Raw genomic sequence first — 24,936 nt, 5'->3', positions numbered from 1 at the left:
AGAATGGTGGGTTTGGGGGTTCGGCCGAACCCAAAAAAGTGGGTTCGGTGCACCCCTAATTCAATTTTTTAAATGAACATCGTTTGGTAAAATTTCATATATCAATGCCAAAGCCGCCCCCTCCCCAGTTCCATTCTGGTGTTTATACTGAGACGTTCTACCCATGGAGTAAAGCAAGAGGGAGAGGTCCATCCCCAGACAGACACATGGGCTTCTCATGATGGAGCGGCTCTAACACGGCAGGAACAGGTCGGGCCAGTTACACGGGACTTTGCGTGTTTCTCATTCTTCTGTTTGGCGGAGGTGTCGGTCTGTGGGGAGTATAAAGCCAAGGGGAACCTTGTGCTCCAGAACCAGACAAACTCAAGTCAAGATGAAGAGCCTCTTCTTCTCAGTCACCCTTCTGGGCTGCTTTCTGCATTCAGGTAAGGTCGGGATTGGGGGGCATGAAGGGTACGGCGACCAAATGCGGAAAAGGTGGATTTCTCGGAAAATAAATTGTCGGTGAATTTCTGTTGAATCAACATTTGCAGCCTGGTAAAGGGCAACATTTCCAGCGTTGATCATTTCAATGCACAGAACATTGAAGGTTTATCTCTTACCATCGTGAAGGAGCAATTCACTGGGCTTTATATGGTGCTGAGATTGTAATACTGACGAGTTTAAAGGGGAACTGTCGGCAAAATTTAATATAAGCTTCATCTCACGGAAATAAGAAACTAAGTAGTAGTATAATCTTGTAAAAGTTCTGTACTGTTTATAAATATAGGTATGGGACCTGTTATCCAGAATGCTGGGGGCATCTTTCTGTAATTTGGATCTCCATACCTTAAATCTATCATTTAAACCTTAAATAAACCCAATAGGGCTGTTCTGCCCCAATAAGGGGTAATTATATCTTAGTTGGGATCAAGTACAGGTACTGTTTTATTATTACAGAGAAAAGGGAATCATTTAACCATTAAATAAACCCAATAGGGCTGTTCTGCCCCAATAAGGGGTAATTATATCTTAGTTGGGATCAAGTACAGGTACTGTTTTATTATTACAGAGAAATGGGAATCATTTAACCATTAAATAAACCCAATAGGGCTGTTCTGCCCCAATAAGGGGTAATTATATCTTAGTTGGGATCAAGTACAGGTACTGTTTTATTATTACAGAGAAATGGGAATCATTTAACCATTAAATAAACCCAATAGGGCTGTTCTGCCCCCAATAAGGGGTAATTATATCTTAGTTGGGATCAAGTACAGGTACTGTTTTATTATTACAGAGAAAAGGGAATCATTTAACCATTAAATAAACCCAATAGGGCTGTTCTGCCCCAATAAGGGGTAATTATATCTTAGTTGGGATCAAGTACAGGTACTGTTTTATTATTACAGAGAAAAGGGAATCATTTAACCATTAAATAAACCCAATAGGGCTGTTCTGCCCCCAATAAGGGGTAATTATATCTTAGTTGGGATCAAGTACAGGTACTGTTTTATTATTACAGAGAAAAGGGAATCATTTAACCATTAAATAAACCCAATAGGGCTGTTCTGCCCCAATAAGGGGTAATTATATCTTAGTTGGGATCAAGTACAGGTACTGTTTTATTATTACAGAGAAAAGGGAATCATTTAACCATTAAATAAACCCAATAGGGCTGTTCTGCCCCCAATAAGGGGTAATTATATCTTAGTTGGGATCAAGTACAGGTACTGTTTTATTATTACAGAGAAAAGGGAATCATTTAACCATTAAATAAATCCAATAGGGCTGTTCTGCCCCCAATAAGGGGTAATTATATCTTAGTTGGGATCAAGTACAGGTACTGTTTTATTATTACAGAGAAAAGGGAATCATTTAACCATTAAATAAACCCAATAGGGCTGTTCTGCCCCAATAAGGGGTAATTATATCTTAGTTGGGATCAAGTACAGGTACTGTTTTATTATTACAGAGAAAAGGGAATCATTTAACCATGAAATAAACCCAATAGGGCTGTTCTGCCCCAATAAGGGGTAATTATATCTTAGTTGGGATCAAGTACAGGTACTGTTTTATTATTACAGAGAAAAGGGAATCATTTAACCATGAAATAAACCCAATAGGGCTGTTCTGCCCCAATAAGGGGTAATTATATCTTAGTTGGGATCAAGTACAGGTACTGTTTTATTATTATAGAGAAAAGGGAATCATTTAACCATTAAATAAACCCAATAGGGCTGTTCTGCCCCAATAAGGGGTAATTATATCTTAGTTGGGATCAAGTACAGATACTGTTTTATTATTACAGAGAAAAGTGAATCTTTTAGAAAGATAGCAGCTCCCAGTAGGTATCAGAATAGCACTCAATAGTAAGAAATCCAAGTCCGGCTTGGGACTCCTCCAGTTACATGGGAGTAGGAGAAACAATAGGTTAGCTGAAAGCAGTTCTAATGTGTAGCGCTGGCTGAAAGCTCAGACTCAGGCACAATGGTAGAGGGAATTATTTCCAGTGGAGAGCAGAAAGGCACAGCGAGACACTGCTTGAAATAACAATTACATTATTACAGTACATTTTAGACAAATGAATTTACTTTGGAATGTTCTTCCAGTTGTTTAAAAAAACATGAACTTGATGAACTTGAGTCTTTGTATATAGGAATTAACAATGGGGTTGGGCCAGAGTCACACTGGGTGTGTTGGAAAGATAATTCTATTATCCAGAGACACGTTTAGTAGAAGTGTAAATTCTATAGATAAGTGAGTTGTAGTGAGTATTTTCTAACCCAATTCAGGGTGTTGGAACCATATTGTCACCTCTCTGCCCTATTAACCCCCAGTAGAGAATTCAGTTTGTTGTCACTGACAACCCGGAGGAACACGTTTTTCTACTTTAATAGCATATTTACTAAATATAAGGTTCCACCATAACTCCTGGTCCCTGATAAATGCCCGGCCCGTTAGACTCCTGGGATAACTGGGGGGGAAGATGAGGAAATATATCTGCATGGCTTTTGGACCCATAGACTAAAGTTGAGCCTTTTTGGGCCAGTTTGTCTAAATGGGATACCAAACAGTCACAGCAAAGGGCGGGAGTGGGGGGGGGTATGTTTTCTAAGTATAAGGAGTGAGTCCTTTTTAGAAAACCTCACCCCTATTGCTTAACAATGGAACTTTCCTAGATATAATCACATGATAGTTCAATGCATATAGCAAAGCGCATAAGGGCAGTTCCACTTTATATTTGCCACGGGGGTGGGGTTAGGGTTGGGGGGTAGTTAGCAAACTAAGAGTTATGGAAAGGAGTTGCCAGATTGCATTCCTATTTCCAATTCATTGTCAAGGACCAATGGCCCTCACCGGGGGTTGAACCCAGGACCAAGGGGGAAGCGGAGTTCACAAAGGCCAACGAGCGGAGTTGAACCCAAGGGATTAGGAAGCTCAAAGTCACGTTCAGGCAAAAGGTGGAGGCATATTTAGCACGGCAGGGAGTCAGGAACCGGTAAATCAAGGCAAAATAGGAATTCACGCCCCCCCCAGTGGCCCTAGGCTGCACTTTCCAACAGGCCCCCTCTAGGCTTCTCCCATTACTGAAAGTTTAGACATATACAACAATTAACTTTCAAATTATTAACTATTAGTAACGGTAAAATAACTTCTAAAATGTCCATCAAAACATACCCCCCCCAACTGTCCCTCATTTCCCTTTGATCTCCTGCACTGAGCCCCAAAAAAGATACAAAGTTTCCCAAACGTAATTAAATAAGGGGGCTTTTTGGCAGAGAGCCCAGAATACTCAGCCCCTGCACTGAGATGCAAGTGTAACTAATAGACTTAACGGGTCTCTTGGGGGAACTGAGACTCGCAGGTTAAAGGGCAACTTCACCTTCATTAGCAAAAACAAGAACCCAAAGCCCCAGAAATGTGTTCAAACTTTCCATAACCTGCCAGATTGTGTAACATGGGAGTGGCATTTAGGGTATTTAGTGGTTCTTACCAGTAGAATGTTTTCCTTCATACTTCCCTGACAGAAGGCTCGGGGCCTGGCATGGGAGTCCCTAAGCAGCTCCACCTTTGAGCTTTACATTTTTGTGCTCCACTAATGCATTTTCTTCTGACATTTTTGACAACAACAACCTGCGTGGATGGACATAAAACGCCAGCGCCAAGCCAGGCAGCCACTTTGTCTATTCCTGTTGTTCCCTACTGTCAGCACAAATTAAAAAAAAAAAGGGGTGCCTAGTGGTTAATCGGCCCCTGGATGCACCCAGGAACTTAACAGAGAAAGACCTACATTGGGGCATTGAACCCGGGTCTTTGGTGTTTGTTTATTTGAATTTGTACACCAGAGCACAATGGCGTTGCCATGGCAATGTTGTAGCCATGGCAATGCCAGCTAGTGGAAGTGGAGCGCCCCTGGCATTCGTACAGGGAGCCTACTGGGTGCAGGACCATTTCCCTATACAGAAAATGCAATAAAATAAATGCGTGGGTCCTGTTATCCAGAATGCTTGGGTATTTTCCAGATTAGGGATCTTTCTTTAATTTGGATCTCCATAAATTAAAGGGGACCTGTCACCCTAAGAAATAATTCCAAATCCTCTTCTATCAGGTTAGTTGAGCAAAGTAAACTTGACACACTATATAAATGATTGAATTTCTTTTTCTTTTTATAGCTCCGCCCTACAATGGCGGCCACCTTGGTCATGTGCTTTCCTTGGTTTCACCACCGACATAATAGAAAGTTACAGATAATCCGACATTTTATTCATTATTTAGAGATTAATGCCAGTTTGATACCTTGTTTTATGCAGTTATATGTCAGTTAAACACAGAAGCCTCTCTGTCAGACTTGCCGGCTATGAGATCACAAGGCAGAATTCAACAGGAGATTTCCACATCTTATGAGTTTAGGACTATTTTACTATTACAGACATAGAAAATATACACAGCAGATGTGACATATTCCCTTTCTGTAAATACAGATATCATGGTAACCCACCAGAAACAGGATTGAGCCCCATTGGTTGCTGTGCCGCTTTCCCCAAACCCCCCAGGCCCCAGATTAACTTGACTGTATCTCCTGTTATTATCCTATCCATAATCAGCCTATAACGATCTTTCATTTCAGGCCGTTCCTTCCAGTGTTACACCTGTAAAGGGGCTTCTAGTGATGCCTACTGTCTGCAAGTGGCCAACTGCACAGGGTCTACCCCCTACTGTGGGACCTCCATTGGTAAGTGTCTCCGGGTGGGATTGAAAAAAATGAGGAAGAAAAAAACCGTCCAACCAATTAAAAATAACATATTAGTTCAGACTCAGGCACACTTTACTGCTGCGCTGCAAGTAGGAGTGATATCCCCCCCCCCCCCCAGCAGCCGATCAGCAGAACAATGGGAAGGGAGCAAGATAGCAGCTCCCAGTAGGTATCAGAATAGCACTCAATAGTAAGAAATCCAAGTCCGGCTTGGGACTCCTCCAGTTACATGGGAGTAGGAGAAACAATAGGTTAGCTGAAAGCAGTTCTAATGTGTAGCGCTGGCTGAAAGCTCAGACTCAGTAACACTTTACTGCTGCGCTGCAAGTTGGAGTGATACCCCCCCTCACCCCCAGCAGCCGATCAGCAGAACAATGGGAAGGGAGCGAGATAGCAGCTCCCAGTAGGTATCAGAATAGCACTCAATAGTAAGAAACCCAAGTCCGGCTTGGGACTCCTCCAGTTACATGGGAGTAGGAGAAACAATAGGTTAGCTGAAAGCAGTTCTAATGTGTAGCGCTGGCTGAAAGCTCAGACTCAGGCACACTTTACTGCTGCGCTGCAAGTTGGAGTGATATCCCCCCCCTCACCCCCAGCAGCCGATCAGCAGAACAATGGGAAGGGAGCAAGATAGCAGCTCCCAGTAGGTATCAGAATAGCACTCAATAGTAAGAAATCCAAGTCCAGCTTGGGACTCCTCCAGTTACATGGGAGTAGGAGAAACAATAGGTTAGCTGAAAGCAGTTCTAATGTGTAGCGCTGGCTGAAAGCTCAGACTCAGGCACACTTTACTGCTGCGCTGCAAGTTGTAGTGATATTTTTTGTGTCTTTCCCAGTTAGTTTCAACTTCGTCACGATCCTCGACAAATACTGCGCGGCTGCCTGTGTGACCGGGAACCAAAGCGTCGCATTCTTTTCCAGCACAGAGAGCTGCTGCGCCTCCGACTTGTGCAACAACCAAAAGATCGGCAACGTCAATTACTTCGACTTCAACAGCGCCGGGGCAACGAGCAGCAGCCTGATGGTAGCCATTGCCGGCCTCCTGTGGGCCCTCCTTGCACTGGCCGCCTAAAGCGGCTGCCTTGGCCCCATCTGATTGGGCGCCTTCTGATGACATCATTTTTTATTCACTATTTCAGCACTTAGTGGCCCTAACAAATGTGTTGCCCAAGTTAATTAAATAAAGTTGGTTTTGTGTAAAGTCTCTATTGTCACTTCATGTTTCTTCTAAATTTGTCAGGAAAAATACGTTGATTTTTATCAAATTTAATCTTTGAGTTTGGCTGAAATTTGACTTTCAAATACAAGAATTTTTTTTTTATTATAAAACATTGATTGTTATTCTCTTTAAAATCTGCAAATTTAGGGAGCAGATGTATCAATATTACATTTTTTTCAGAATCAAATTCTATCTGAATTTGCCAATTTGATTGATACATTTGACGATTTCAATGGATATATCTCAAAAATTTATAAAAACTCAAGAATTCAAAAATTTTTGCGTGAAGATTTTTGGCTGCGATTTGGTAGAATCACGTAAATAATAATAGTCAAATTGAATATATTTCCGTATTTGAGTTTTCCGAACTCAAATATCCAAAACCTGAATTTTCTGAACTCAAATTTCATTGAACAAAATCTCAAAAAATCTGTGTGAAAAAAACGAGGCAGCTAAAACCTGATGATTTTTCCATTGAGGCATCGAAAAGTCTCCCGATTGCTCATTTGGGGCAAGAATATGAAGCCAGTTTCACTGTCCTTCCTGTCCTGCAGAATGTCAAAGGAGCTGATAAAACAAATTACCAGTCGATTGAGAAGCCCCCCGATAATGAGCTGCTCAAAGGCTGCTGCTTAGAAGCACTTTAGTACTTCCTGTCCAGCAGAATGTCAAAGGAGGTGATAAAACAAATTACCAGTCGACTGAGAAGCCCCCGATAATGAGCCGCTCAAAGGCTGCTGCTTAGAAGCAGCAGCCTTTGAGCAGCTCATTATCGGGGGCTTCTCAGTCGACTGGTAATTTGTTTTATCAGGGGGGTTTGTTTGTTGAAAGTAGATAGGGAGCTCTGAAGAACTGCCCTTTTTATAAAGGAAGAGGGGGGTAAAGTCAGTGATAATAGCCCGACTTTCGAATGAGTGCTTTATAATGGTAAAAAAAAATTGGGAAAAAATATATTTTTTTATTTAAAACAATAGGCAGAATGTAATTTCAAAACAACTCCTATTTATTGTGTTCATTTTTCGCAAAGGTGTGTTTGGGTGTTACTGTCCCTTTAACGGCCTCCAAAACACGGGCAAACGGCGACATCTAGTGGTAATGAGATGTAATGCAATTTGGGCAAAAATCTCAATTTTTTAGCTAAAGGGTGATTTTTCCGTAAGGATTTGTTCCTTCAGCCTAAAGAGATGGGAGACAAAGACTATTTACTGTAATAAAAGTCCAGAATATGTTTCCCTTTTGTTGTGCGTCTCAGTGCTCCCTTTCTGGCACTGCAGTGATTGCGCCACGCTCTGTAAATGGGAGACCAATACAAACTGAAAGCTAAGCAAAAGAAACCGCCACTATATAAAACATATTGAAAAGCAGCCCTTAAACTCTGGGTCACCCCTGAACCCCCAGACCTGCCCCTGTAGATTTGCCACTGCACCGAGTTTTGCCTGATGGGAACTAATAGAGCGGATAGAGCCGCACACAGAGCTCAGTACAGTGTTAAACAGACCATTATTTTTCATTTTCTCCGACTCCTCTCGCCTGATTAGATGCCAGTTTACCAGGGAAAAGCCAATGTAATTCCGGTATTACGTTCTCAGCCAGGCAATTACGGACCTGTAAGTCTGACATCTGAACTGGGGAAGTGATTATCAGTAGAAAGGAGGTCAGACAGTGAATGCGCAGTAGATCTATTTGGATTTTGCCAAAGCGTTTGATACAGTGCGGCACCAACGGCGGCTTTATAAATGAAGGGCTGTTGGTATCAGTAATGCTGTTTGTACACGGTGAGGAAACTGGTTACAGGGTCGGGGGGAGACAGTGGACGTCACTGGTACATTCTCTAAGGTTGTTTGTGGGGTCCCACTTTTATTTCATCTGGATATTAACGGGCATCTAAACTCCGTCATGCTGCCTCAAATGTGCCCCCGAGAAAACAATTACAGATGCGAGGGAATCGACCAATGGACAACCTGCTATGTCAGTCATCTTGTTGTTATCTTACATATGGAGACTATTCTTCTAATTTCCCAGCTCAGCTGTCACTTACGTAGCTCGGTGCCCTCCTGCTGTCTCACTCACTCTCAGCTTTACTTTCTTCTCAGGTCTCGCTCTTCTTGCCCCTCTGTGTCCACTCTGTCTCCCCCCTGGCATTATACCGTTCTGATTTCCTTTCCCCCCTCACAGTCTCAGTCTCTCTCCCTTTCTTCCACCCTCCGTCTCAAGTTTTGCTCAACCTCCCTCTTACGTCTCACTCCCCCTCCCACCTTCACTCTCCTGTCTTGGTTTGGGTCTCCCTCCTTCCCTTGCCTCCCCCCCTCTCTCTTAAAGGGGCAGTTCACCTTTATTTAACTTCTAGTATTTTACAGAATGAACAAATCTAAGCAACTTTTCAGTTGGGCTTCATTATTTATTTCTTTTAGTTTTATTATTATATTAGCATTATTTGCCTTCTTTTAACTTTTTCTAACTTTTAAATGGGGGTCAGTGACCCCGGCAGCCAAACCCTATTGCTCTGTGAGGCTCCAGTTTTATTGTTACTTTTTATTCCTTATCTTTCTATTCAGCCCCTCCCCTATTCATATTCCAGTCTCTCATTAAAACTCCCTGGTTGCTAAGGGAATTTGGACTCTAGCAACCAGATAACTGTTATAACTCCAAACGGGAGAGTTGCTGAACAATTATTGGAATAATTGAAAAACTACAAATAATAAAAAATGAAGACCAATTACAAATTGTCTCAGAATATCCTTCTCTGCATCCTACTAAACGTTAACTCAAAGGTAAACAACCCCTTTAAGGGTAATGGGCAGTGAAATCTCGCCTTCCGTGGATAAATAATGTCCCCAAAATGCCTTCCTACCGGCAATAAAGTGAATTTCTAGTGACAAAACATACGCGGTGCTACATTTTCCCAAGTTGGACAAAGTTTCCTGAACAGGAAATTTTCGAAAAATTCACTTTGATTCACTGGTAGAAAATCATTGAGGGGAGATTTGTAACCCAGTCACAAGGCTGCAGGCTGAGTTATACAGGGAACTCTGAGTATCACTCATGTATTATAAGGGATAATGTACCCCCTACTGTAAATGATAAGGATATTAGCAGTAACTGAGGGGTTCTGTGCCCCCCATATAAAGGCACAAGGCTGCAGGCTGAGTTATACAGGGAACTCTGAGTATCACTCATGTATTATAAGGGATAATGTACCCCCTACTGTAAATGATAAGGATATTAGCAGTAACTGAGGGGTTCTGTGCCCCCCATATAAAGGCACAAGGCTGCAGGCTGAGTTATACAGGGAACTCTGAGTATCACTCATGTATTATAAGGGATAATGTACCCCCTACTGTAAATGATAAGGATATTAGCAGTCACTGAGGGGTTCTGTGCCCCCCATATAAAGGCACAAGGCTGCAGGCTGAGTTATACAGGGAACTCTGAGTATCACTCATGTATTATAAGGGATACTGTACCCCCTACTGTAAATGATAAGGATATTAGCAGTCACTGAGGGGTTCTGTGCCCCCCATATAAAGGCACAAGGCTGCAGGCTGAGTTATACAGGGAACTCTGAGTATCACTCATGTATTATAAGGGATAATGTACCCCCTACTGTAAATGATAAGGATATTAGCAGTCACTGAGGGGCTCTGTGCCCCCCATATAAAGGCACAAGGCTGCAGGCTGAGTTATACAGGGAACTCTGAGTATCACTCATGTATTATAAGGGATAATGTACCCCCTACTGTAAATGATAAGGATATTAGCAGTCACTGAGGGGTTCTGTGCCCCCCATATAAAGGCACAAGGCTGCAGGCTGAGTTATACAGGGAACTCTGAGTATCACTCATGTATTATAAGGGATAATGTACCCCCTACTGTAAATGATAAGGATATTAGCAGTCACTGAGGGGTTCTGTGCCCATATAAAGGCACAAGGCTGCAGGCTGAGTTATACAGGGAACTCTGAGTATCACTCATGTATTATAAGGGGTAATGTACCCCCTACTGTAAATGATAAGGATATTAGCAGTCACTGAGGGGTTCTGTGCCCATATAAAGGCACAAGGCTGCAGGCTGAGTTATACAGGGAACTCTGAGTATCACTCATGTATTATAAGGGATACTGTACCCCCTACTGTAAATGATAAGGATATTAGCAGTCACTGAGGGGCTCTGTGCCCCCATATAAAGGCACAAGGCTGCAGGCTGAGTTATACAGGGAACTCTGAGTATCACTCATGTATTATAAGGGATAATGTACCCCCTACTGTAAATGACAAGGATATTAGAAGTCACTTCACTGCTAATATCTATAAATTACAGTAGAAGAAACATTATCCACTATATTTGTTCACGTTCCCAGAATCCAGTTTGGGCAGGTTGCTGGGCTGAATGGCTGTGTATCTCCCCTACACCCTAGTGTTATTCAGTTACTATGTAAGATGATTATTCATTACCTGTATAAGAATGCGATGTTGTTACTGGCCCTCTCCGTGCCAAGGGATACGAATGCCGTTCCATTATGGTGCCAACTCTTTCCTCATTCCTATAATTACAGAATCTCTAGCGTATTATTATTCTTGCTTGGAAGATTTACCCTTGGATTAGACAATTTCATTTGCTTCATTGCCTCTCTATGGGCACCCCCTGCTCCTGCCAAGAAGGAAATGGGCATCTAAAGCACTTTCCTTACATTCAAGCACAATAAGAGGCTATTAAGGGGCAGTGCCAATGTGCCACACCTGGAGACCATAGTGCAACTGTTTCCCACTGAGCCACCCAATCTCTCTTGCCTTCATAGAAACAAACCTTGAGCAACACACAAACACAACTGTATATAAAGGAAGAGTGAAAGCGAGAGGAACCACATCCCGGCACTCCCTGACCATGGCAGCCTCAATCCTTATCCTCCTGGTTACAGCCCTCCTGATTGGCACAGGTAAGGAGAATCTCAGCCATAAAGCAGGGCAGGACTGCTGCTTACAATGGGGGGGGGGGGGGGATCAGATAGGATCTGTGCCACTGTGACAGAATGCTCTGTTATACAGATAGCTAGAATCTCAGCCATAAAGCAGGGCAGGACTGCTGCTTACAATGGGGGGATCAGATAGGATCTGTGCCACTGTGACAGAATGCTCTGTTATACAGATAGCTAGAATCTCAGCCATAAAGCAGGGCAGGACTGCTGCTTACAATGGGGGGATCAGATAGGATCTGTGCCACTGTGACAGAATGCTCTGTTATACAGATAGCTAGAATCTCAGCCATAAAGCAGGGCAGGACTGCTGCTTACAATGGGGGGGATAGGATCTGTGCCACTGTGACAGAATGCTCTGTTATACAGATAGCTAGAATCTCCGCCATAAAGCAGGGCAGGACTGCTGCTTACAATGGGGGGGGGGATCAGATAGGATCTGTGCCACTGTGACAGAATGCTCTGTTATACAGATAGCTAGAATCTCAGCCATAAAGCAGGGCAGGGCTGCTGCTTACAATGGGGGGATCAGATAGGATCTGTGCCACTGTGACAGAATGCTCTGTTATACAGATAGCTAGAATCTCAGCCATAAAGCAGGGCAGGACTGCTGCTTACAATGGGGGGATCAGATAGGATCTGTGCCACTGTGACAGAATGCTCTGTTATACAGATAGCTAGAATCTCAGCCATAAAGCAGGGCAGGACTGCTGCTTACAATGGGGGGATCAGATAGGATCTGTGCCACTGTGACAGAATGCTCTGTTATACAGATAGCTAGAATCTCAGCCATAAAGCAGGGCAGGACTGCTGCTTACAATGGGGGGATCAGATAGGATCTGTGCCACTGTGACAGAATGCTCTGTTATACAGATAGCTAGAATCTCAGCCATAAAGCAGGGCAGGACTGCTGCTTACAATGGGGGGTCAGATAGGTTCTGTGCCACTGTGACAGAATGCTCTGTTATACAGATAGCTAGAATCTCAGCCATAAAGCAGGACAGGACTGCTGCTTACAATGGGGGGATCAGATAGGATCTGTGCCACTGTGACAGAATGCTGTTATACAGATAGCTAGAATCTCAGCCATAAAGCAGGGCAGGACTGCTGCTTACAATGGGGGGGATCAGATAGGATCTGTGCCACTGTGACAGAATGCTCTGTTATACAGATAGCTAGAATCTCAGCCATAAAGCAGGGCAGGACTGCTGCTTACAATGGGGGGATCAGATAGGATCTGTGCCACTGTGACAGAATGCTCTGTTATACAGATAGCTAGAATCTCAGCCATAAAGCAGGGCAGGACTGCTGCTTACAATGGGGGGATCAGATAGGATCTGTGCCACTGTGACAGAATGCTCTGTTATACAGATAGCTAGAATCTCAGCCATAAAGCAGGGCAGGACTGCTGCTTACAATGGGGGGATCAGATAGGATCTGTGCCACTGTGACAGAATGCTCTGTTATACAGATAGCTAGAATCTCAGCCATAAAGCAGGGCAGGACTGCTGCTTACAATGGGGGATCAGATAGGATCTGTGCCACTGTGACAGAATGCTCTGTTATACAGATAGCTAGAATCTCAGCCATAAAGCAGGGCAGGACTGCTGCTTACAATGGGGGGATCAGATAGGATCTGTGCCACTGTGACAGAATGCTCTGTTATACAGATAGCTAGAATCTCAGCCATAAAGCGGGGCAGGACTGCTGCTTACAATGGGGGGATCAGATTGGATCTGTGCCACTGTGACAGAATGCGCTGTTATACAGATAGCCAAATGCAGGCATTACCCTTTGCTGACAGTGACCCTGCCATTTTGCAGCCTACTCCTTCAGTTGTTACACCTGCATTGCTCAGAGCAGAAATGAAGACTGTATGAGCACAACCACTTGCTCCGCGTCTGAACCCTACTGCATGACTACTGTCGCTTCCGCCGGAATAGGTAAGGAACTGCTGTTAGAACTGGTGCTATCCCAAAGCCTCCCATTACTATTATCTGGGGCTGGCACGGAAGGACAAGGAGAAATCCTAAATAAGTGCCCCTTTCCCCTAAATAAAGCACCTAGGCTGGAATTCACTAGGTTGTGCCTATTATACTGGGACCCTCAGAAAATCAGGGTTTCCTTTTCCTTTAACGGGTAAAAACTCACAGCAAGTACAGGGAAGGGATATGTTAATCGGAAACCCATTATCCAGAAAGCTCTGAATTACAGAAAGGGCGTCTCCCATAGACTCCATTATAATTAAATAATTCCATTTTAGAAAAATGATTCCCTTTTCTCTGTAATAATAAAACAGTACCTGTACTTGATCCCAACTAAGATATAATTACCCCTTATTGGGGCAGAACAGCCCTATTGGGTTTATTTAAGGGTTAAATCATTCCCTTTTCTCTGTAATAATAAAACAGTACCTGTACTTGATCCCAACTAAGATATAATTACCCCTTATTGGGGGCAGAACAGCCCTATTGGGTTTATTTCATGGTTAAATGATTCCCTTTTCTCTGTAATAATAAAACAGTACCTGTACTTGATCCCAACTAAGATATAATTACCCCTTATTGGGGCAGAACAGCCCTATTGGGTTTATTTAATGGTTAAATGATTCCCTTTTCTCTGTAATAATAAAACAGTACCTGTACTTGATCCCAAATAAGATATGTAATATTTAATAAAAGGCATGATGTTTGCCCAGTAGCAGTAACCCATACCAACTAATCAGCAGGCAGCATTTACTGGTCACCTGTTTAAAAGCAAACATATTATTGGTTGCTAAGGGTTACTGCTACTGGGCAAACTTAGTGACTTTTATTACATATGGGGGTTAAAGTCTAAAGATCCAAATATTGGAAAGACCCCCTAATCTGGAAAACCCCATGCAGTGGCATAATTATATATACAGCAGACTCTGTGGTTATGGGGGGGCCTGGGCAGCAGGGGGGCCCCGGACTGCGTGGTCTGCTGTACCTTAGTACCCCTTCCCCTCTCCTACCTTTAATACAAGAGGGGCAGGGGAGGAGGGACTAGTCGCACCGGGCACTTTCAAAAGTTTTTCCTGCAGGGGGGTTCGCTACGCTACTGACCCCATGTCCCAAGCAGACCCTGTTTTTAATTGTACTGAGGCAGAGGCTTTCTCAGTGCCACCCTACCCACCTTGTGCCCAGGGTACCGGGCAGTAACAAAATCCATCCCTAGGTAACAGGGGGTCATTGGTTGGTACATATAGTCGTAACCAGCAGTTGCTCTAACGCTAACCTACAGGTGTTATTTATAAAGGTAACTGCCCCGAGTGATATCAGACGCCATATCTCTGACGTGTAGGGGGCAATTGCTCCGAACATGGCAGATTGGGCTCCAGGGGGCAAATGTAACAAAAAGTACAAGTGACAATTATTACATATTTTTAGCTGGTTGGACACCCTGATTGCAGGATTGTGTTCCCCCCTCCCTATTTGCCCTGTGCCCCTCGGCAGGTTACGGATATTCCATTTCTCTTGCCACAGGTTCCCTGAAATACACGTCCATCACTAAGACCTGTTCCATTGCCTGTAAGGCGAGCAGCTTTGGGACTTCCCTGGGTTCTGGTTCCGTTTCCTGCTGCAGCACCAGCCTGTGCAACGTGAGCGGTGCCAGCGGCATAAAATACAGTTACTCTGCGCTGGTTCTGTCCCTCGGGCTCCTATTGGTCCTCCGGAGAAACTGAACCCAATAGACGTTAATCACCGCAGACCCCCTTGGAATCAGCGCTGGAAGTGGGGGCGCAATGCAGCGGAAAAGCCGTCCCACCGCCATCTTTCTTCTGTTAAATGACATTTCAGCAGCATTGGGGTGTAGGGTTTTAGCCTCTCGCAACTGTGAGATTTGAATTCTGGAACTTTCCTCTGTACGCCCTTCTCTGTCACTGGACAGCGTAGAGCATGTGATCCAAGAAGCAATTCATTGTTTGATCATGTGCTCTGTTCTGTCCAATGACGGAAAGCACTCTCAGAGGAAAATCTCCAGGATTTCAAATGAACAGCTCCGGGGCGCTAAAACCATGTGCCGGGCATGAGGTGCAAATGTATAATGCTGGGGCCTCTGTGTCTTTAAATGCTGGGTCACTGTGTATTAAAAAGCTGGGGCCACTGTGTGATAGGATTCTAGAACAACAATGTGTTACAATGAAATTCTACAAACAAGTCAAAAATATTGTCAATGTCAAATGTCAATGGTCAATGTCAAATGTTCTAGAGCCACACAACGTCAACGAATGCTGGTTCCGCTGTATCATGCAATGCTGGTTCCGCTGTATCATTGTGTATAAAAAGCTGGGGCCACTGTGTGATAGGATTCTAGAACAACAATGTGTTACAATGAAATTCTACAAACAAGTCAAAAATATTGTCAATGTCAAATGTCAATGGTCAATGTCAAATGTTCTAGAGCCACACAACGTCAACGAATGCTGGTTCCGCTGTATCATGCAATGCTGGTTCCGCTGTATCATTGTGTATAAAAAGCTGGGGCCACTGTATGATAGGATTCTAGAACAACAATGTGTTACAATGAAATTCTACAAACAAGTCAAAAATATTGTCAATGTCAAATGTCAATGGTCAATGTCAAATGTTCTAGAGCCACACAACGTCAACCAATGCTGGTTCCGCTGTATCATGCAATGCTGGTTCTGCTGTATCATTGTGTATAAAAAGCTGGGGCCACTGTGTGATAGGATTCTAGAACAACAATGTGTTACGATGAAATTCTACAAACAAGTCAAAAATATTGTCAATGTCAAACGTCAATGGTCAATGTCAAATGTTCTAGAGCCACACGTAAACCAATGCTGGTTCCACTGTATTAATGTGTATTAAAAGCTGGGGCCACTGTGGGATAGGATTCTAGAACTACAATGTGTTACGGTGAAATTCTACAAACAAGTCAAAAATATTGTCAACATCCAACATCAGTGGTTTCATTCTAGAGCCACACAATGTCAACCAATGCTGGTTCCGCTGTATCATTTAATGCTGGTTCCGCTGTATCATGCAATGCTGGTTCCGCTGTATCATGCAATGCTGGTTCCGCTGTATCATGCAATGCTGGTTCCGCTGTATCATGCAATGCTGGTTCCGCTGTATCATGCAATGCTGGTTCCGCTGTATCATGCAATGCTGGTTCCGCTGTATCATGCAATGCTGGTTCCGCTGTATCATGCAATGCTGGTTCCGCTGTATCATGCAATGCTGGTTCCGCTGTATCATGCAATGCTGGTTCCGCTGTATCATGCCATGCTGGTTCCGCTGTATCATGCCATGCTGGTTCCGCTGTATCATGCCATGCTGGTTCCGCTGTATCATGCAATGCTGGTTTTGTATCTTCAGTCCCAATTTTCGATATAAAAATTAAAATAAAAAATGTGCTTATAAAAAGGTGGGATAACGTGTGTGTTAATGAGCCTCACACTGCGCAGCATCTTGTGACACTTTCACCCCTAAAATCCATATTTGTCCCACAGAGGCTTATGTAAACCCATTTCTACCTAAGCAAGTCCCTGGTTGCTAAGGTAATTTGGACCCTAGCAACTAGATAACAGCTACAATTCCAAACTGGAGAGTTTGCTGAACAAATAGTAAAACAAAAGAAAAAACATCACACAATAAAAAATGAAAACTATTTGCAAATTGTCTCAGAATATCACTGTCTATATCAAACTAAAAGTTAGGTTGGACCCAGTGCAGAACCACAAGCTCCCTGGGCAGAGGTTTCTCCGGCAGGGACAGAGGAGTTTCCCTGCACTCTACACCCAGTCCCTGCGGGTTATTATAGTTTTACTGCTTCAGGTTCAGCAAAGAGGACTAGAAAAGGGAGCTTCTGTATATAATTGCATGCTGGGTATTGTAGTTTTATTTTAATCTTAGCTGTAGGCTAATTGTAAGCTACAAACTACATTACCCAGCATGCACTTGGCTAGGCATGTCAGAGGGAAAAAAAAACTTTGGCTAGTTTCCAAACTACAAAAAAACTAGCCCAGATTTGTACCTTGGCGGGTTTGTACTTTGGAAATACATTAGTAGGATTTACATTAGTAGCCCAATTCAGCAGAAACACCCGCCATCCTGCCTCATAGCTTCTCACTCAGATATTTAGTAATAACCAAGGGGAGGAGCGTTCTCTTCGGCGGGGAGGAGTTAATCCCGCCTCTCTCCTCCCGCGTAAGAGTGGATCGGTCCATTGTACTCCGTAGGGGGAAGCAGGTCTCAATAAACTGTCGGAATTGTCTTCATATTAGGACACACAGATAAAGTATTAGCGACTAAACGAATAATATCGGGTAAGTGCGCAGAAGCCTATAGGGTGACGCCCTTGGAGCGAATTACTGAGAGCGGCAGTTCCGCCTGACTCCCCTCCTGCCGGCCTGGGGGTGGTACCGTCCCTGTCAGTGTCAGGCTGCGGAGTGAGGCGGCCGGACAGGTTAGTGGCTCCCCCCGGCTTCCCTTCCTTCCTTCCCCGGCTTGTGTAGTGCGGGGACTGGGAGGAATATAGGCCCCGACTGGGAGAAAAGCAGCGCTGCGGGGAAAGCTAGTCTCCGCCTCTTCATGGTGTCTCTGGCGCACAGGGGCTTCTGGGAGTTGCAGTACCTAAGTTTTCCTTATAGAATATATTGGGGGTCAGTACTGGGCACAGGGCTCCCCTTATTGGCGGCCTGTACTGACTGTGCTGCAATCAGGCGTAATGAGTGGCCCCCGGGGGCCCATGATTCCCACTTATTCTGCCCTCACACCCTTCCTGCGGCTTAACCCCCTCACTGCCACACTGCTGCCACTCCCTCCCCTCCTCCTCCTCCCCTCCTTTACCCTCCTCTCCCCTCCCCTCCCTCCCCTCCCCTCCCTCCCCTCCTCTCCCCTCCTCTCCTCTCCTCTCCCCTCCCCTCCCCTCCCCTCCCCTCCCCTCCTCTCCCCTCCCCTCCCCTCCCCTCCCCTCCCCTCCCCTCCCCTCCTCTCCCCTCCTCTCCTCTCCCCTCCCCTCCCCTCCCCTCCTCTCCCCTCCCCTCCCCTCCCCTCCCCTCCCCTCCCCTCCCCTCCCCTCCCTCCCCTCCCCTCCCCTCCCCTCCCCTCCCCTCCCCTCCTCTCCTCTCCTCTCCCTCCCCTCCTCTCCCCTCCTCTCCTCTCCTCTCCTCTCCCCTCCTCTCCCCTCCTCTCCCCTCCCCTCCCCTCCCCTCCCCTCCTCTCCTCTCCCCTCCTCTCCCCTCCCTCCCCTCCCCTCCCCTCCTCTCCCCTCCCCTCCCCTCCCCTCCCCTCCTCTCCTCTCCTCTCCCCTCCTCTCCCCTCCCCTCCCCTCCTCTCCTCTCCTCTCCCCTCCTCTCCTCTCCTCTCCTCTCCCCTCCTCTCCTCTCCCCTCCCCTCCTCTCCCCTCCTCTCCCCTCCTCTCCCCTCCTCTCCTCATTGGCTGTTCTGTCTGTAACAGCAATTATACTAATTAATAACCCGCCCCCCTCCCCCCCTTACACTCTCCTCTCATTAACTCAACTGTGTCACTGGCTTCATTGCAATTACACTGGCACCGACTATGTGGGTTCATATGGGCCCCCAATGTGCCCCGGGTACCCCTATAACTATAGCGGGGTGACTGTTACCCCAATGTTTCTATATATCTGTAACCTTGTTATGGGCTAAGGGGGCCCAGCCTGAAGGCCAGTTAGGGGGGATTTGGGGTGAGTGCTTATTTGTACCCTGGGTACCCCTGGAACTATAGCGGGGTGACTGTTACCCCAATGTTTCTATATATCTGTAACCTTGTTATGGGCTAAGGGGGCCCAGCCTGAAGGCCAGTTAGGGGGGATTTGGGGTGAGTGCTTATTTGTGCCATGGGTACCCCTGGAACTATAGCGGGGTGACTGTTACCCCAATGTTTCTATATATCTGTAACCTTGTTATGGGCTAAGGGGGCCCAGCCTGAAGGCCAGTTAGGGGGGGATTTGGGGTGAGTGCTTATTTGTGCCCTGGGTACCCCTGGAACTATAGCGGGGTGACTGTTACCCCAATGTTTCTATATATCTGTAACCTTGTTATGGGCTAAGGGGGCCCAGCCTGAAGGCCAGTTAGGGGGGGATTTGGGGTGAGTGCTTATTTGTGCCCTGGGTACCCCTGGAACTATAGCGGGGTGACTGTTACCCCAATGTTTCTATATATCTGTAACCTTGTTATGGGCTAAGGGGGCCCAGCCTGAAGGCCAGTTAGGGGGGGATTTGGGGTGAGTGCTTATTTGTGCTCTGGGTACCCCTGGAACTATAGCAGGGTGACTGTTACCCCAATGTTTCTATATATCTGTAACCTTGTTATGGGCTAAGGGGGCCCAGCCTGAAGGCCAGTTAGGGGGGGATTTGGGGTGAGTGCTTATTTGTGCCCTGGGTACCCCTGGAACTATAGCAGGGTGACTGTTACCCCAATGTTTCTATATATCTGTAACCTTGTTATGGGCTAAGGGGGCCCAGCCTGAAGGCCAGTTAGGGGGGGATTTGGGGTGAGTGCTTATTTGTACCCTGGGTACCCCTGGAACTATAGCGGGGTGACTGTTACCCCAATGTTTCTATATATCTGTAACCTTGTTATGGGCTAAGGGGGCCCAGCCTGAAGGCCAGTTAGGGGGGATTTGGGGTGAGTGCTTATTTGTACCCTGGGTACCCCTGGAACTATAGCGGGGTGACTGTTACCCCAATGTTTCTATATATCTGTAACCTTGTTATGGGCTAAGGGGGCCCAGCCTGAAGGCCAGTTAGGGGGGGATTTGGGGTGAGTGCTTATTTGTGCCATGGGTACCCCTGGAACTATAGCGGGGTGACTGTTACCCCAATGTTTCTATATATCTGTAACCTTGTTATGGGCTAAGGGGGCCCAGCCTGAAGGCCAGTTAGGGGGGGATTTGGGGTGAGTGCTTATTTGTGCCCTGGGTACCCCTGGAACTATAGCGGGGTGACTGTTACCCCAATGTTTCTATATATCTGTAACCTTGTTATGGGCTAAGGGGGCCCAGCCTGAAGGCCAGTTAGGGGGGGATTTGGGGTGAGTGCTTATTTGTGCCCTGGGTACCCCTGGAACTATAGCGGGGTGACTGTTACCCCAATGTTTCTATATATCTGTAACCTTGTTATGGGCTAAGGGGGCCCAGCCTGAAGGCCAGTTAGGGGGGGATTTGGGGTGAGTGCTTATTTGTGCTCTGGGTACCCCTGGAACTATAGCAGGGTGACTGTTACCCCAATGTTTCTATATATCTGTAACCTTGTTATGGGCTAAGGGGGCCCAGCCTGAAGGCCAGTTAGGGGGGGATTTGGGGTGAGTGCTTATTTGTGCCCTGGGTACCCCTGGAACTATAGCAGGGTGACTGTTACCCCAATGTTTCTATATATCTGTAACCTTGTTATGGGCTAAGGGGGCCCAGCCTGAAGGCCAGTTAGGGGGGGATTTGGGGTGAGTGCTTATTTGTGCCCTGGGTACCCCTGGAACTATAGCGGGGTGACTGTTACCCCAATGTTTCTATATATCTGTAACCTTGTTATGGGCTAAGGGGGCCCAGCCTGAAGGCCAGTTAGGGGGGGATTTGGGGTGAGTGCTTATTTGTGCCCTGGGTACCCCTGGAACTATAGCGGGGTGACAGTCACTGTAAGTATACTCATTATCGTTAGAGAGATTAGTGAGATAACGAGCACATTGGGCAATAGAGTACAAAGTTCGGGGGTATAAGGGTCAGTAGGTGAAGGGGCCGGGAGTGTGGGAATTTGGCACAGAATATACAAGTGGGACATTCCATGTGTTACGCTGGGGGGGGGGGTCAGTCACAAGTGACCCTTGCTCGGGGGCGGGATGGGCATTATGGGCAGTAAATCTGATATTACATTCCATTTAGCCATATTTATCCCGGCACATGGGGCTCATTCTCTGCCGGCGCTATTGAGCCAGGGAGAAGGGCCCAGACATGGCCAAGGTGACATACGGGTGACAGACCAGTAACCCTAAAGACAAGTCTCTGGCAGAAGTGGGTGCCTCTCCCGTGGGTGGAACCGCCCGTACGTGCCAGGGCTATTGGGGCACAGTAGGTTTATGCCAACGCGTTTTGCCCGGATCGCTAACATGACTGATTGTTCTGTTTCTCACACAGACCCCAGAGTTCCTGCTGTCGGACCACCCTTAGGGCACAATGCTGTTCTTAGTGCTCCTCTCGGGGCTGATCGCCGCCATTTTCTCCCTGTTGGACGTGTGGTACTTCGTTCGTGGCGCCTTGGTGGTACTGAAGGCCCGTATCCAGCCTGTAGTGAAGGACCTGCTGAAGGAGCACTGCTATGGGGGCATAGTCCTACCCCACGACCTGGACTTCTTGTTCCACATGAATAACTCCCGCTACCTCCGCGAGGCCGACTTTGCCCGCTTTGCCCACTTCACCCGCAGTGGCCTCTTCCAAGCCGTACGGTGCTTGGGGGCCGGCATGGTCATGGCGGGGAGCACCATCCGCTACCGACGCTCCCTCCGTCTCCTGGAGACCTTCGAGATCCGCACGCGTCTCCTTTGCTGGGACGACAAGGCCTTCTACGTGGAACAGCGCTTCGTGGCCCCTAAGGATGACTTTGTGTGCGCCGTGCTGCTGAGCCGCCAGCATGTCATTGGAAACTCCCCCGACAAGGTGGTACAGTCCATGTGCAAGAGGAAGGTGAGTTGGGGGGGGTTGCATGGAGGGATATTATTATTGACCGACCATCTAGAATGCTTTTTAAATTCATTACTTCATGATAGTAGCAGTTTTACACTACTGATATCATGAATGTGCAACAGGAGCGCCCTCTGCTGATCTGTCAGCTTTATTTGCTGATACAGGAAGCGTCTCCTGATGCTCAGCTGCTCTTTAGTATTGCTCAGGGTGACACGGAGTGCATATATCAGTGCAGTTAACCCCCAGTGATGTTGCTGACTGGTAGAAAGGGAGCCTGGAGTCAGGGCCGGACTGAGTCACCAGGAAAAATCCCGGTGGGCCCTGGCGGCCCAGACCCAACTCTTGATGGCGCCCCCCGTGCCGGGGCCCCCCGGGGAGGACGTCGGGGGGGGGACCCTGCGGGGGGTTAGGGGAGCCCCTGCAGGGGGAGGGGGTGGTTAGGGGACGTGGCCGGTGGGGGCACCTGCAGGGCCCCTAGGGCAGGAGCCCCGATGGGTCTTGCACCCCCCAGTCCGACCCTGCCTGGAGTTATTGCTACGGTAGGCTTGGCATACTCTGGTCTTCAATGCCTCCTTACTGCTGACAGGCAGGGGGTGCTGCAGGGAAAGGATGTGGGAAATCACAAATATAAAAGCTACATCACTTGCCCCCCATGTGTTTCTGCAGGTGGAGTCCCCCGAGTACCCGGAGGAGGTCGCGCACTGGATCAAGTACAACGACGCCAGCAGCCAACAGCTGAGGGCAGAAAGCGCCGTGACCAACAGCGCCAAAGATGAATGATCATTCCTTTCCCCGGTATCCATGGCAACACTGTGCCCTCTGTGTACCAACCCAGGCCCATTATAGGATTGCGGCTGGAGCTAGAAACGTTAGAATGTGACCCCCAGTGCTGCACAGTAAGGCTGTTAGGCGCTATCCTATAGGCGGAATCTGCTGCTTTGTTCTGTCTTGTTTTCATTTGCAATGTTGGGGATTTCAGGATGGCTCAGCAGCCAATCATCTTGCTGGATTATACAGAAGGAAGGGGTGATTGGTGTTTGCTCCTCTTCTTGTCACCCATAGTAACCAGCAGGTCATGTGTCAGAACACAAGCATCTGATTGGTTGTTGGGGGTTACTAGACCTGGAGCAAACCCCTTGACTGGCCGGACCAATTCTTTAAAATCACGGATGTAAATTTTTTATTTAACCCTTCGGTAGCCTAATGCTAATTAGGATTGAGGGTTCAGAGCGAACACAAAAATAATGGATTTGGAGTTTGTCTAATCTCTGCCCCATAGATTTGCCCTTTGGGGGGGAGTGGCCTGAGTTGCATTCAGCACCGCCCTCCTGTACGGCTGCCTGTCTTAACCCCGCCCCCCATGTTGCACAGTATCAATGCACCAACTTGATTGGCCGTGTTTATATATATAAATATATAAGTACCCCCTTAATTATTTCTAACGATTTACGAACACTTGAAATCCGAGAATGGATATTTCTATGGCAACTGCACAATATTTATGTACAACAGACATTTCGTATGTATTCTATATATATATTTATATTAGAGGAGATGCTATGTTTTGCTACCCAGCTAATTAGACTTGCACTAAGTGGGGGGGGTCATGGGGTAGGTAAACGAGTTGTAACGAGGGCGTAACCGCTCATTAAAGGGAAGAGACCCCCCCTCCGGGTATGTTAGCTGTTGTAGCATCGAACAAAAAGGAGAAGAACCTTCTTTTCTAGAGGGTAAAATGGATATTTCATAGTGATTAGAGAGCAAGCTCTGCAGGCCAGGGACCACTTCCTGTTTGTTTGTGATGCTTAGCGTGTGTATTGTATGTTATTTATTCTGCAGGCACTGATACAATCAACTGCAGCTCAACCCAACGAGAGAGCAAACGAGAGTGCTGTGAGAGAGTGTTGCGCTCTATTTATTACTGAATGTGAGGGTTGCGCTTACATTGTGAGCAAGTCACATGATTTGGGAGGAGCTTATTGAGGCCCATTCAGAATCTGTCCCAGTCGTAATTGTACCGCTATTGGCTGGGCAGTTCTTCCCAGAAACTGATTGGCTTACGTGTCAGTTGATTGAAACTAATGAGCCCCAACTTGGGGGGGCGGCCCCCCTGGGTCTGATAATTGGTCTGATCTTGTTATTTCCTGGTTCCGCTTCTCGTTTGTTTATTGCCATTGGGTCAGAGCTGGGAATCTCTTGTTTGGTGCCCGGTGGGTCGGAAGGTTCTGTTGGTTCCGTGTCAGGTAAATATTTCACTGTTCCTGTGTTGTTCCGTGTCATTCTTGTGTTATTTATTAAACGGACTTTCTCTTCTCCAGTCTGAATGTTTCCTCTTCTCTTCCTTATATTTCTACTTCATTTGTCAGTCAGGGACCCCACTGCCCCCCTATACCCCTGCACCCCCAAACCTTGGGGATAATGATCTGTATCTCACACATATATTGTACATCAGTCAGAGACCCCACTGGCCCCCCTATACTCCTGCACCCCCAAACCTTGGGGATAATGATCTGTATCTCACACATATATTGTACATCAGTCAGGGACCCCACTGGCCCCCCTATACTCCTGCACCCCCAAACCTTGGGGATAATGATCTGTATCTCACACATATATTGATATTGTACATGAGTCAGGGACCCCACTGGCCCCCCTATACTCCTGCACCCCCAAACCTTGGGGATAATGATCTGTATCTCACACATATATTGTACATCAGTCAGGGACCCCACTGGCCCCCCTATACTCCTGCACCCCCAAACCCTGGGGATAATGATCTGTATCTCACACATATATTGTACATCAGTCAGGGACCCCACTGGCCCCCCTATA

The 24,936-nt window shown here is 46.5% G+C and overlaps 3 protein-coding genes across 5 annotated transcripts; all 3 read left to right on the top strand.

The window, feature by feature from the left end:
• Positions 1-301: 301 nt before the first annotated feature.
• Positions 302-6,437, top strand: LOC108647936 (prostate stem cell antigen-like). The gene is made up of 3 exons (XM_031904490.1): positions 302-425; positions 5,108-5,212; positions 6,070-6,437. The coding sequence occupies exons 1-3, from the start codon at positions 374-376 to the stop codon at positions 6,303-6,305; spliced, it is 393 nt and encodes a 130-aa protein (XP_031760350.1). The 5' UTR covers positions 302-373; the 3' UTR covers positions 6,306-6,437.
• Positions 6,438-11,021: 4,584 nt separating this feature from the next.
• On the top strand, positions 11,022-15,127 carry LOC116411766 (lymphocyte antigen 6E-like). Its single transcript, XM_031904626.1, has 3 exons — positions 11,022-11,385; positions 13,245-13,364; positions 14,928-15,127. Exons 1-3 carry the CDS (start codon positions 11,334-11,336, stop codon positions 15,125-15,127), a joined length of 372 nt encoding a protein of 123 aa, XP_031760486.1. The 5' UTR covers positions 11,022-11,333.
• Positions 15,128-17,608: 2,481 nt separating this feature from the next.
• On the top strand, positions 17,609-24,424 carry them6 (thioesterase superfamily member 6). 3 transcript variants are annotated; one of them, XM_012953615.3, is made up of 3 exons: positions 17,609-17,737; positions 21,559-22,104; positions 22,771-24,424. In XM_012953615.3, exons 2-3 carry the CDS (start codon positions 21,598-21,600, stop codon positions 22,882-22,884), a joined length of 621 nt encoding a protein of 206 aa, XP_012809069.1. In that variant the 5' UTR covers positions 17,609-17,737; positions 21,559-21,597; the 3' UTR covers positions 22,885-24,424.
• The last annotated feature ends 512 nt before the right edge of the window (positions 24,425-24,936 follow it).

The sequence above is a fragment of the Xenopus tropicalis genome, chromosome 6 (genome assembly GCF_000004195.4).
Source record: "Xenopus tropicalis strain Nigerian chromosome 6, UCB_Xtro_10.0, whole genome shotgun sequence".
NCBI lineage: Eukaryota > Metazoa > Chordata > Amphibia > Anura > Pipidae > Xenopus > Xenopus tropicalis.
The sequence above is the reverse complement of the archived record's forward strand: the minus strand, read 5'-3'. Positions and strand labels throughout refer to the sequence as shown.

Bases quoted from the DNA above. Each gene is read 5' to 3' on its own strand.
- them6 (XM_012953615.3), top strand. From the start codon at position 21,598: ATGCTGTTCTTAGTGCTCCTCTCGGGGCTGATCGCCGCCATTTTCTCC. The intron at 22,105-22,770 runs GTGAGTTGGGGG...GTGTTTCTGCAG, and splicing joins AGTCCATGTGCAAGAGGAAG to GTGGAGTCCCCCGAGTACCC.
- LOC116411766 (XM_031904626.1), top strand. From the start codon at position 11,334: ATGGCAGCCTCAATCCTTATCCTCCTGGTTACAGCCCTCCTGATTGGC. The intron at 11,386-13,244 runs GTAAGGAGAATC...GCCATTTTGCAG, and splicing joins AGCCCTCCTGATTGGCACAG to CCTACTCCTTCAGTTGTTAC. The intron at 13,365-14,927 runs GTAAGGAACTGC...CTCTTGCCACAG, and splicing joins TGTCGCTTCCGCCGGAATAG to GTTCCCTGAAATACACGTCC.
- LOC108647936 (XM_031904490.1), top strand. From the start codon at position 374: ATGAAGAGCCTCTTCTTCTCAGTCACCCTTCTGGGCTGCTTTCTGCAT. The intron at 426-5,107 runs GTAAGGTCGGGA...CTTTCATTTCAG, and splicing joins GGGCTGCTTTCTGCATTCAG to GCCGTTCCTTCCAGTGTTAC. The intron at 5,213-6,069 runs GTAAGTGTCTCC...TGTCTTTCCCAG, and splicing joins CTACTGTGGGACCTCCATTG to TTAGTTTCAACTTCGTCACG.